Source organism: Amblyomma mixtum, chromosome 9, assembly GCF_055824585.1.
Source record: "Amblyomma mixtum isolate Tamu chromosome 9, ASM5582458v1, whole genome shotgun sequence".
In the NCBI taxonomy this organism is placed as follows: Eukaryota; Metazoa; Arthropoda; class Arachnida; order Ixodida; family Ixodidae; genus Amblyomma; species Amblyomma mixtum.
In genome coordinates this window covers 5,480,339-5,493,933 of record NC_143020.1, presented here as the reverse complement: position 1 = coordinate 5,493,933, position 13,595 = coordinate 5,480,339, and the positions used below count along the sequence as shown (strand labels likewise).

At 43.6% G+C, this 13,595-nt stretch overlaps 1 protein-coding gene across 1 annotated transcript; it reads left to right on the top strand.

Moving 5' to 3' along the window:
• The first annotated feature begins 542 nt into the window (after positions 1–542).
• LOC149328156 (uncharacterized) lies at positions 543–4,933 on the top strand. The gene is made up of 2 exons (XM_089559860.1): positions 543–588; positions 4,293–4,933. Exons 1-2 carry the CDS (start codon positions 543–545, stop codon positions 4,931–4,933), a joined length of 687 nt encoding a protein of 228 aa, XP_089415986.1.
• The last annotated feature ends 8,662 nt before the right edge of the window (positions 4,934–13,595 follow it).

The window sequence follows — 13,595 nt, the reverse complement described above, 5'->3', positions numbered from 1 at the left end:
ACTGTGCTCTGTTTCGATTTTCAGACATGAGGACCAGTGTTACGAGGCCAAGGAGTATCAAATGTGCCTGAGGATGAACCTTCGAAAGCAATATACTGCTGCGAATACGTGCAGAACCTTACTTTCACTTATTTGCATCTGCAAAGTTAGGTTCATGAGAATCCACCTGGATCTGCCAAGAGAACCAGCCTGACCAGCTGGGCCGAAGTGACAAGCATTGTTAATGATACCGTAACTGACATTGCATTTCAGTGGTGGAAAACATCAGTTTCAAATTTTTTCACTCGCAGTTAACAGCACATTGCAAGTTGCTCTTCTATTTCCTATCCATATCCTTTCACATATTGTTTCTAGAGAAGAAAGGCTTCAGAAATTGTTGTTAAATGCGCTTTTTGTGCATTGCCGTCTACACAAAAGCGCACATGTTCCGATGCCTGTGGCGTTTGTGTTCATTCCAAAGTGACACTCCTTTGCTCTCTGTTATTTTGCAGCCCATTACAGAAAAGCCAATGCGTACAAGGTTCCACGCCTGCCACCCTTTCATGACTCCATTGCTTCATGCTTATAACCTGGAAAATTCCATGTGCAGTGATCTCAGTGCATTGTGTCTATCACAAAGTGGATTGGAAATAGTTTCGATGTAATTGCTTCAATTACAGCGGTCTTAATAATGAGGAAAGTGGGCATTACCGTGAACACAAAAATTTTGTTTACTGAAGTTGTTTCGTAAGCAATATGGTTCTTTCCCCTGAAATCACAACAGGCTCGCTTAAAGGAGAAGGAAGGAGGGAATAACGGGTGGCAGCATATTTGTCGCTAACAGATGTTCCTGTTGTTGACGAGGCACAAGGTTCTTTTTGTCCGTTTTGACTCGATAGTGATTGAGCAGAAATCACTGGTGTGTAATGGTTGACCAATTTAAATTAAGCTCTCGGTGAGATTCCCATTTCTGTCGTGGTATTAAGAGGACACCTGAAGTTGAACGCAGCCTATTACCTATGTACTCTTGCGGTGTGCCTCAGTAGTAGAAGTATTAGAATCATGATATTTGGTCACTCAGAACCAAGCACCAAGAGAGGATTATGCCTGTCGTGCAAAGAACATTGGTCTTCCAGCTATCTTAGCCAAGCCAGGCACCCCACATAAAAAGGGTTGGATAGGAGATGGGAGGATACTGAGTGGTCGTCCTGCATTCCAGAACACAGTGAGTGAAACTGGGGTATGTTTCAGGGCAGTTATTATATTCAGGTTATTTCGCATATTTTTGGAACATGGCCTGTGCCGGTGTCTGTAGGGTGTTGCATGTCAGTTTGTCTATTAACATTTGGGATGTGGAGAGTCGAAAAAAAATAAGCAGCTGGTGCTCATCTTAAATAAACGAGAGGCATTGGTTCCAAGACATTATGCTCGGTTAAACATACAAACGGCAGAAAATGACGCCGTTACTTTTGGTGCAAAGTGGGGTGAATCTGACTCCATTCTATTATTCAGAGATCAAAGCAGGATCTCTGGAACTGAAGAGACGGTCATTGCGCAAGACGGTGTGGGAGATCACACAAAAGAGAAGAAAATGTGCTTATGCTGGGCATTGTGTGGTTGCTCCGATAAGTGTGCAAATTGATTATTTCATTTATACGATATTCTTTCGTGTTTTTCACTTAAAGCAGAAACATTGTGTGAATATTGCATGCATTGATAGAATTTCCCTTTTGATGAATGTGTGATTGACAAATAAATTTTTATATTCTTGTTCTGTACAGCCACACAAATTTTCAAAATGCTTGCTGTCGTCATTCGGTGTGACTCCACCAGGTTTCACTTTGCTCTGTCCGCTAGGTGGGGCTTTATGAACAATGGGGCTCCGCAGAAACCCTGCTGTCAGTATTGTGTGGTGAATTCTAGATGGTATCCTATCTGCTGCCGTTCACTGGTTTATGGGCATTTTTATGGCTTTGCTGAAGAGTACGCTATGATTCCTTGTGGTTGGTCACAGGTGACTGACCTCACTTTGTCATGTGCGAAGCATTCCTTACTCTGTCCAAGCTATGTTTGTTGATGTGTGCATTTAGCCTGCATTCTGACGTCTTCCATTCTGTTTTGAGGCTCTTTTAAGAGCAGGCGACATTTGGCTGCATGGGGTGACAATGTTTTTTTTAGTTTTGAAATGCTTAGTGCTGTTGTGCGCATTTGTAACTCATCAGGTGTGGACTTCAGTTCGTGATGATTGTATGTACCTTGAATTATCTTTGAGGTGGAAATTATTTTGTTATGATGTGAAGCCATTTGAAAAATTTGCCTCCCCAGTGTTTCTGTATAGCTCTGTGCTCTGTTGACCGTGTTTACCTTGTGCGTTGCTGACCTATTGAAGCAGTGCTCTTTGCTGTGTTGCCCAAGGCAATGCAAGCTGTAGCAGACTTACTCGTCTAAGAACCACACTGTTACTGTCTTTTTTTCTGATTTTGCCGGAGTGAGTTCCTGACACATGGCAGGTCTTAATGCCTCACAAAATGCCTGTAAAACTGATTTAGTGTTGCTGCGATTCTGATAAGTGATGACAAGTTGTACTTTTATTCTTTATTTCTTGCTGCGTTCACTCTCCCCGCATCAGTGGCATAGTCATTGGAGGATGCACCACGCATGTGGGATGTGCAGGGTTGTAATCTCAGAACTAGCACTGGGTACCCACCAGTGATGCAATGAGCAAGTTTTCACCCTAGCTTCTGCTGGGTGCAGTGCTTGGAAATGGGCCTTTAACCCCAACCTGTGTCGAAGAAAGTGCCTTGAGCCATGGCCCTCTTTAGCTAAAGCTGCCCTTTCACCATCGCACCTATTGTCATCATCAGCTTTCATTCTCATTACAATTTTTCATCCCACATTCGAGGCATGGGCCTTACACGAGTAAATATGTTACGCTCTAACTGCACTTGACACACAGTAGTGTGCTGTTTCAGATGTGCTTCTACTGGTTTGGTTAATGCCACTCTTGGAGCTGCTGCAGGGGAAACACCGTGTTGGGCATGTTGGCCACACTTGTGGGCGGCTGTAATGTTGGCTGCAAGCAAGCCTCCTGACAATTTTTTAACCAGTTGTGAAGCTCTGAAAATTTTTTTCCTATGTGCAGTACAAAGGGTGTAAGAGGTCTTAAAAAAAACAGGAGGAATCCTGTCCCAATGTGTTTTGTCTCTAACCATAACTCACACTCGTTAGTTTTTAAGCCTACGTAGGCAGACTTGTACAGTCCTTCCTATGAAGCCAGTTACTGTGCTAGAGAACAGGTCTATAAAGTGGCTGTTGGTATGCTTGCAACAGCTTTCCGATATTTTTAGGTAACTGATTCTTTCATGAGCATAATTATAGGTCTCGTCTGGAGGCAGAATTGAAAGTTTGGAATGTTTGCTTTGGAACTTGATTGTTTTTAAGCCTGTCCTACTCAATTTACCTGACCTAGCACAACACTTGTATGAGATGGTATGCTATTTTCACCGTCTCATCCACATAACACCATGCGAGTTGTTGCACATGTAATCCTGTGTCTTATGGATGTAACCTGTCTTTCACTTGCAGGCTTGACGACCAGAGACCGCAAATACGGTGTATTTTCTGGACAAAACTCATCAGGTTAGAATCTTCACTTTTTCTTCATTAATCTGTTCCTGAAGTTGGTCTTTCAAAGAGCAGTGTGAAGAATACAGAAGCTTCAGTTCATAGAGCTCTGGTGAATTATGATGATATTTGCCTTTGATATTCTGGAAAGTTGTTTTCCAGAATATGTGAACTGTTGACCAAACTGTCACCCCTGTGAGTTCTATGCATTGATGTTAGGACTTGCGCAGGCGTCCAAGGCCTCATCAGGTTTTTAACCTTAGCTTTTGCTTCCTCTTCTACCCCGCCTAAGGAGCAAATAAAGAAAACAAAAGTGGCAGTGTGCTAAACTTAGCTAATTGTCATTTGTTGGGTATTAGGCCCACTTGGGTGGGCTTAGCACAGCGTCTATCATGATGGCAGTAATGCAAGTGCTTAGAATGGATTTCAAATGCTACCCTATTTTGTTGGCAAGGATGACATTTTTTCAGCTCAAATGTTTTCAGCTGCTTGCAGAATTCATTCTAGGGATATCTTTATTCAGACCTGAATTCTTCCTAAGGCCGACCAATTCAATAAAACTTCTCATAAACATCCACAGCTGTTGACAATTATGTCCTGCACATTGATCTTCATTTCCCTAGCTCCAGGTGAGCTGTGCAATGTTGGTTCCTGCTGTTGATTGAAAGTATTCTTCCTTTACCACACAGGTTCAGTCGTCACACACAGCGACCATGGTGCACCTCCTGTGCAAGATTCAACTGGTCAAAGGCGCCCAGTGAGCCACTGCATGGAATCTACTCCTTCTGGCAGTGGTAACCACCGGGGTAAACCTGCTGTAAAGAAGGTGCACGAATGCACCCACTGCAGCAAAAGATTCAAAAACAGATCTCAGCTGGTGGTGCATCTCCGAGTCCATACTGGGGACCGCCCATACCATTGTGATGACTGTGGAAAGAGCTTTGCAGTTAGGTTCAATCTGAAGGCACACCAACGCACTCACACTGGCGAGCGTCCTTACCATTGTGACTATTGTGATAGCAGCTTTTCAGACCGGAGCAACTTAGTGAAACACCAGCGAACTCACACAGGTGAGCGTCCTTACCGTTGTGACCACTGTGGTAGCAGCTTTACATCGAAGAACAGCCTGGTGGCACACATCCGTACCCACACGGGTGAAAGGCCGTATCAGTGCCAGCTGTGCCCCATGGCCTTTGTACAACATTCAAGTCTTGCGAGGCATGTGAGATCCCATAAGGGCGAAAAGCCGTTCCAGTGTGATTTGTGCCATAAGACATTCGCTCGGGCAAGAAATTTAAAACTCCACAAAAAGACGATTCACAAAGAATAGCAGCGGTTTCCAATGTCCTTAGTCGATATGTTTTCCTAGCTACCTTTTTATGTGCGATCTAATGAGATTCTAGCTGAATGCTCTATGATGGGTGGTGGTAGCTAACCTTCGTCTTTCTTTACATTTGTATGTTTTGTTCACTTGTAATGTTTTTTTCAGGAAAATACATTTGTTGTTCCCTTCGGCTAGACACACTCGCGATAAGTATTTCCTGAACACAGAGAGAAATCCTGCTGTGCTTGTAAACTCGTATGAATGGAAATGAAATATCGGTCATACGTGGATGGCATCACTTCTCGTTGGAGGGAGATTTTAAAAACTTTGTACCTAATATTAGAGAGAGATTTAGCATACCGGAGACCTAACAGCATAGATGTATGCCGGTTTACTGCTAATTGCCCACGCACGCGCAGTAGAATGGGTGCAGCCAGGCAGGGTCACCACCCTTTTGGAGCCGGCCTTCAGTAAACCAGTCTACATCTACGCTACTTCGTGTCCACTGCTCTAAATTTCTATTGCTAATGCCATTTATCTGCCTGCTTCAGTGAAAAGATGCAAGGGGGTAAAACATGCACAACTATTCTTTTTGTTCGTGCAGTCTGAGTGGACGTATTTTTGTTATGGTCATTATAAATTCACTCATTAATATCATTGAACCGATTTCTGTTTGTGTGACAACAGAGGAAAACCTGCTCTTGTGTTAATCTTTTTGTATTTACTCCAGCAGTGCTTGTGGTTGGAATGAGTGGCGAACGGCAAGTGTCCGACCTCGTACTGATGTGTCTTGTATTAGTGTGCACGTTTTAGATCAGTTCTTTGTACTTTGGTATCAAAGCCAACAAAAAGAGTTTACGAATATCCATATCACCATTTCTCAGACCGCTATCTCTGCTGGATATAAATGGCATAATATTTGTGGAGCATTATCTTCACACCATTTTTATCTGTTGTGGTTGTCGGAATATCAGGTGTTTGTGACCATTTCATTTTGTGCTAGCTTCTTTGTTGTGTTGGTGTTACTTGAAGAAGCCTTATTTTTTACACTAGGTGTTCTTGACAACAAGTTGCAGGAGTCATGGCTGCTGAAACAAAAATACTGTGATTAGTGCCTAAGACAAACATTGTAATCTTGTATTGTATAGTACTGCACGTGATTTGGGTCATTTTTGTGAGTTTGCTTAGTGCACATAAGTATTTTATTCCAGTTTCCATTACACATTGTGAATACGTTCTGGCTGTTAGTAAGGTGTTCATCATAACTAGTTGCAAGGGTCGTGGCTGCTGAAAGAAAAAGTGCTTTGATTGGTGCCTATGAAAAACATTGTTATTTTGTAGTGTATTGTAAAGTTAGTTTTTTAGGTTTGTTTTGTGAAATTGCACATGATTATTTTATTACATTTGCGATTACAAAATGTTGAATACCTTCTGGCTGTTTGTAAAACTTACTTGACATGTTGTGCATTAAATTCAAAAGCAGTGCAGTTCTCTCGTTAGCCTTTTTCTTCGAGTAGCTGATGTTTCCTTTTTTTAGAATTTTGCTTCGAGCTTCCACAGACATCATTGTGCCTTGCATCCAGGAAAGAATTTTTATTGCCACTTGCTTCAGCACTTGGTTCTGGCTCCCACAGCAAGTCTATCCTGTCTAATAGCATTGCATTTCCTGTGACACGACAATGGGCGCTAGTTTCATCGGTGGCTTTGGAGAAAACTTTAAACCTCTCTTTTTCTCAGCCACTGTGTATTTACATTCGGTTACATCCATCCATTCTGATAAGAAACATTGAACAACCTTTTCGGTGATTTCAAATTAAATAGCCTGCGCTTTTCATAGTTGCACGATGGGAAGTACTTTCCATGTCTTGCACTCGCATTCTTTGAAGCTCAAGCACAGTTAACCCATATACACCTCGCATCCTATGTGTCGTACACCGCTTTATATTTGTGCATAAACTCAAAGTTTATTCTGTAAAAGCTTGTGCCTGCCAACGTAGGTTCAAAAGGGTCTAAACTTTTTCTATGTGGGGATTGAATTGCGTTCGTTGTGTATGGTGCGTTGTATGCATTAAGAAAGATTGCGCAGTCTTGTCTGGCGACCAGTTTTGAAATTCAGCCTCACTGACTACAATGCAATGCTGCAAGGAAGACACATAACATTTTTGCATTGTCATAAAAGGAAACCACCCCGCGTTATGAGAAATTAGTTTTTTGCGTTGGATGGTCACAATTGTCATAACTGACGGCCAGTTTCCAATCAACTATACCTTGTGCATGAATGAAACTTTGCAGCATCATAAAATACAGTTACTTTAGGTTGTCTAGATGGTCCTCATAATGTTTATTTGTATTGAAATGTGCCCACGCCAACCGTGCAGGCAAGATGTACGATGGCGCAAGCTGCATTGCGGGTGGCATCAACAATTGCATACATTTCGTGTGTTGCCGGTTTTCACCAGTTCTTCAATCTGTTGCTTTACACATTCCTGTTTGTGTGTTGTCAGCCTGTGAGAATAAGAAGCTTTGAAGAAGGAACTCTATGCGCATGCAGAGCAAGCATGACTTCGTGCGACCCGTTGAAGGTGACTTTTTCAGCATACGCGAGTGAAGACATGGTATGTCTTTGTGTGCACGTCCCCAAATGTCGCTGCGCAGTCATGAAAGATGCAGGCTTGTTGATGCCTTTACCAGTAACCTGAAAGGCACAGCAGTTTATAACCACAATACCAGACAAATTTGCTCCATAGAAACCGGCTGGAGTCTTTCCTATAAACCTGCTATTTCATCACTTGCATCTGTGGGTAAGTAAACGCAACAGGCAGCAATGTTGTAACTGTCGTTAACCTGTCTAAATTCATTTCGTGTGTGTATTCTGCTCTGACCGTGTCACTCACACGGTCGCCAGTGAGCTTTCCACGCTTAATTTCTCTTGTAGCGGGCTTTAGCAAGGACAGCACGTTGGTGGAGATGTATTTGTTCTTCTGTGTCCGTAATCACACAGAAAATGCTATCGTTAGTTTTTTCCGTGTTATGTATGAGAAGTGTTCACGGTGCACTGCGGTGACTTGTGCAAGCTGGCGGACCATATCCAAAAAGGCGGCAGTACCTGTAGCCAGCAGTTTTCATAGAATACCGGTACAAACAGGCACTAGTTACTGCAACTCAGCAGGCCTTTTTTGTATATTGAGGTCGTGCCCCTCTGCATGTTGCCATGACATGCAAGTACGAAATCCTTTTTCTGCGTCACATTAAGCGCTATACAGGAATGAAAAGTGCATGCTACCGTAGCATTGCACTAAATGGTCCGCTTTAAAATACAGGACTGCCCGCAGTATTGAATAACACTGGTGTCGATTGTCGTTTTCTTTTTTTTTGTGCTCTCCCTGTTTTCTGTGTTCTCGTTTTGCAGGCATTGGAGGAGTATCAGTAGCCAGGGTAAGAACATTCCAGAGGAACTGCTGCCAACTTATTCCGACCCATACCTTGGTGCTATTGTCCTGTAAAACAATGTATTGGGGGACATATCTTTGTACAATGCACTAAGAAATTCCCCATTTCTGTCTGAGCTCTCTCGAGTGTCACGTTGCCTAGTAGATTACAGTGGTTAATTGTTTTATTTCTTTTGTACTGCGTAACGTGGTTTATTTGCTATGTATTGGGGGACATGTCTTTGTACCACGCACTGAGATGTCTCCCCTAGATTAAATGGATAACTTTTGGCATCCCCTCTGTATCAGGGCTGTGGCGAATGCCACCTTTCCTAGTAAGTTAAAGTGGTTCGTTGTTATATTTTTCTACTGCCGCTTCCTTCTTTGTAAGCTTTGAATCCTTGTCTGTCTTTTTTCTTCAAGGCTATTTTTTGTATTCTGCGCTATATACCTTCAATGTGCTATATACCTTCAATATACCTTTGATGTGCTGTGCAGTTTTTTTATTCTTATGTTTGTTGGAGTCTGAGGGCTCATTAGCCATTGTGTGTCTCCTAAGAGTTGCTTGCGAGTTATCCGCTAGCTCTTCCAGGTTCTGCCGCCGCGGTGGCTGAGTGATTATGGTGCTCTGTTGCTGACCCGAAAGACGCGGGTTCGATCCCGGCCGCGGTGGTCGAATTTTTTTGGAAGAGAAATTCTAGAGGCCCGTGTATTGTGCGATGTCAGTGAACGTTAAAGAACCCCAGGTGGTCGAAATTTCCGGAGCCCTCCACTACGGCGTCTCTTATAGCCTTCGTCGCTTTGGGACGTTAAACCCCATAAACCAACCAACCATCTTCCAGGTTCTCAAAATGTCCTGCCTTCCTTATTTGCCATTATGCCCGTTCTAATTCTAACCATCTTTTAATTTATTTCATGTCTGCTTTTTTGTCAGTTATTTGGCAAAATATTTGTGCTTGGAAGTCTCAGATTAAAAGATTGTATAAAAGTAAGACAGTAGTTCTTTTTGCAGTGCAGTTGGATATTCAGCTTGAAATCGCAGCTGACCAAATATTTTTCTGGTTGAGCAAATCTTATGGTTTGTCATGCACATTATTACTTCCCAAATTGAAAATACTCTATCAGTCATCACAGTGGTGCAGTTGTTATGGCGCTCAGCTGCTGACCCGAAAAACACGGGTTCAGTCCCGGCCGCGGCGGTCGCATTTCTATGGCGGCGAAATGCTAGTCCTGTGCACTGTGCAATGTCATTGCATGTTAAAGAACTCCAGGTGGTCAAAATTATCCAGAGCCCTCCTGTGCGGTGTCCCTCGTAGCCTGAGTCACTTTAGGGACGTTAAACCCTTTAAAACAGAACCAAAATACTCTTTTGAATTTGGTTTGGTTGGTTGGTGGTTGTCCGTCCCTATTGCCATATTGTTATGTTTAATCATCAAACTTTCAAAGTGCCGCCGCGGTGGCTCAGTGGCTATGGTGCTCGGCTGCAGGCCCGAAAGACGCGGGTTCGATCCCGGCCGCGGCGGCTGAATTTCTTTGGAGGAGAAATTCGAGGCCCGTGTACTGTGCGATGTCAGTGCACGTTAAAGAACCCCAGGTGGTCGAAATTTCCGGAGCCCTCCACTACGGCGTCTCTCATAGCCTTAGTCGCTTTGGGACGTTAAACCCCATAAACCAACCAACCAAACTTTCAAAGTAAAAGTGGAGAACATCTTCCTGATGTTCTCTACTTCCTGCCCCTTTTGTTATTTGTAAGCTTTGTGTCCTGTTCTGTTTATTTGTTTCCTTTGAAGGCTACTTTATGTATTCTACGCTGTATTCCTTAAATTTCTCTGATGTGTTGTGCAATTTTTTTATTCTGATCTTTCTTTTAGTCTGATGGCTCATTTGCTATTGTGTGGTTTTCTAAGAGTTCCTTGCTTGTTATGCACTAGCTCCTCCAGATTCATGCAATGTCCTGCCTTTCATAATTGTTGTAATGCGTCTTCTTCTAGCCATCGTTTTATTTATTTGATATCTGCTTGTTTGCCTGTTTTTTGGCAGAATATTTGTGCTTGGAAGTTTCAGATGACATTATTGTATAAAAGTAAGGCAGGAGTTTGCATATTCAGGTTGAAATCGCAGCTGACGCATTCTTAGTTGAGCAAATCTTATAGTTTTTCATGCACGTTTCTTACTTCCCAGATTGAAATTACTGTATTAGCCATCACAGTGGCGCAGTGGTTATTGCGCTCAGCTGCTGATGTGAAAAATGGGGTTCAATCCCGGCTGCGCCGTCGCATTTCGATGGAGGCAAAATGCAAGAGGCCTGTGTACTGTGCAATGCCAGTGCAGGTTAAAGAACGCCAGGCGGCCAAAATTATCCAGAGCCCTCCACTGCGGTGCCCCTCATCACCTGAATCATGCTGGGACGTTAAGCCCCTTAAAACCAAACCAAAATACTCTACTGAATTTGGTTTGTCTGGTTGGTTCTCATCTATCACTGTCGCCATATTTTTGCCTTCAAAACTGACAATGGAGAACATCTCTTCCTGACCGACATACTGTGTTGGCATATCTCATGATGGCGGCTATAAGCCACAGCGAGAGGCGTCATGTTTCGTCAGAAGTCAAAATTTTTCTGTGGAAAAGCACAGGGTCGCATTGTAAGCTGCCAGTCTTCCAGTGACATGGTTCAAAACCTTAATGTTGCAAGTCCCAGTTATCCCCTGAAATCCCTGCAGCAGCATACGTGGCAAGAAAGCATTACCAGCTTCTGATCACTCACGATAAGTGAAACTGTGTGATAGCATTTAATATTTCTGCAAAGCCGGCAGCGACAATGTATCAGTATTCAAAGTTTATTTCACAGCTTCATATCTCCTCCATGGAAGGTAATCTGCCCATACTTTTCTGCCATGTGTGTGTGCGGGGGGGGGGGGGGTGCAGTGATCCAAATTAAGGGTCACGAATGCATGTTCTTGCCATGACACTCTTTGGATTAGGTTTGTACTGTGATGTTTTCATTGCATGTTCCCAGCTGCATGGTCCACATTTTTAAGTTTAATGCAGAGAAGTGCCATCCTTGACTTTTTTTGATAGAAAAATTTCATAGGTACGTGTCATGAATGATATATTGATTGCAACTCAACATGGTAATACTAACTGTCTACAATGTCAACTTAGGTAGCCTTGACTGTTTTGAAACCGAGATATGTTGAGTAACTAGCTTCTTCAAGGTTTTTCTGAGGCTGTTGTAAAGCCATTTGCTTTGTCGATACAATCACTGGCTGCCATCGTCAACTGTTGAGCCTGAAATTATTGTACTTGATGCAGTGCACATGGGGATGTGCTCTGCTGCTAACTTCATTATTGTTAGTCTTGTCAACGTTGTATGACTAATTACGGGTTGGAGGCTTATGCTATCGTTGCTTAGAGCTATGATGGCTTGCCAAGAGATACAATGCGTACAGGGTCGTCCAAAAGTTCCCAGGCCACAGGGTCTGCTTTAGAGCGCTATAGTTGGGCAGCTACGACTCCACTGGAGCCAAAAATCTCTGTAGAGGATAGTAGAAGTACTATTCTCACCTCTGAGAACCTTGATGTCTTTGATGCTATGGTAAGTGGCAGTATACGCCGCTTGAAAGCAGACCCTGTGGCCTTGGAACTTTTGACGGACCCTGTACATTTTCAACGCTATAGCGTTCATTGTCCGGTGTTTCAGAAAAGACAGGGTCATTGGCCATGAGCAAAAAATCCACAGAAAATCTCTATAGAAGCAGCCTAGGCGGGCCAAGTAGGTCTCTCGAATTTGTGACTTCATCACAATCTGCCAGCCGTTGCAGTTGGCACTTTCATTTACGGTTGGTCGCGAGGTTGCTCGGGAAGACCAACCTGGGTGGCTATGCCAGGAGTGGTATGATGACTCCCTGAGACCTATGAATGTAATATAGAGAACGACCAATTCCACATATATTGGCATTAATCCAGTAATGCTGTCGTGTCATGCCCTTAACGTGAAGCTTAATTTCCCTCTGCAAATTTTTTGCCGCAGCAATGTTAAACGTTGTCCTCCCGCATTTATGGTTAGTCATGGGAGCGCTGCTGGAAATGAGTGCAGGTAGTGGCACTACTCTCCATTAAAAGGCTTAACCTACTACGACTCATGTTTTTGAGAATGATCAGGGACACAACAGCTATCTAAGGATGTCGTTATGATGCCAGTGATTGTGCACTCACCGATTCTAGGGTGTGTAACGTTCAGTTTAGCTGCATTGCCGATTGATTTCATTCACTTACCAATTCCTTGAAATCAAAGATGTTGGGATAGAATAGCACTAGCTAAGTAAAAAAACGGTTTGTTTCTAAACAGAGATATCTGCTGCGTGGTGTTGTGTCTAATTGGACATCAATGCTACATTCAGCACCACACAGCCAAACTGTATGTGGACAGGTAGAAGGTTTGGTTTGGTTTGGTTTATGCGGTTTAACGTCCCAAAGCGACTAAGGCTATGAGAGACGCCGTAGTGGAGGGCTCCGGAAATTTCGACCACCTGGGGTTCTTTAACGAGCACTGACATCGCACAGTACACGGGTCTCTAGAATTTCTCCTCCAAAGAAATTCTAGCCGCCGCGATCGGGATCGAACCCGCGTCTTTTGGGTCAGCAGCCGAGCACCATAGCCGCTGAGCCACCGCGGCGGCTTCAGGTAGAAGGGGAGCGGCATTTCATTTAAGATGTTTTTCTCTCAGCACTGCCTTGGCCACCTTATATCGCAGGTCAGAGTTACCTCCTTTAGGAACTGTCGTGAACGAACATTCCATGCATGCTGTGACGTAAAAATATCGCTTAGAACGTGGGAATTCCCTCGGTGCTCACATATGCGAGGACCAAAAGCCAACATAGCAGTGTTGTGAATGCACGCACCTTATGAAAATGAGTACTTGAGGAGGAAGAATTGAGGATCGTGCTGGATAAAGAATTTAAGCAGGATAAATAAAATGCGTCTCCACCTACCTTATACCGTTAGTGAGGGATACAACCTCATGGGAAATGTTCCCGCAAGCTCGTGCGACGTGCGTGCAATGAATTCCCGAGGCTGAAGAGAGAGAGCTGTCTCCCCCACACCTGAGACTGTTACGCCATCTGTTGGCGCTGGGGTAGCTACAATGCAGGTGACCCCCCTCGTTAAGGTAAATAGGGAGGACGACATCGCGGGGAGTAAACCCAAGGGGACGAAGCGGACCAAGTCCCCACAGTGGAGA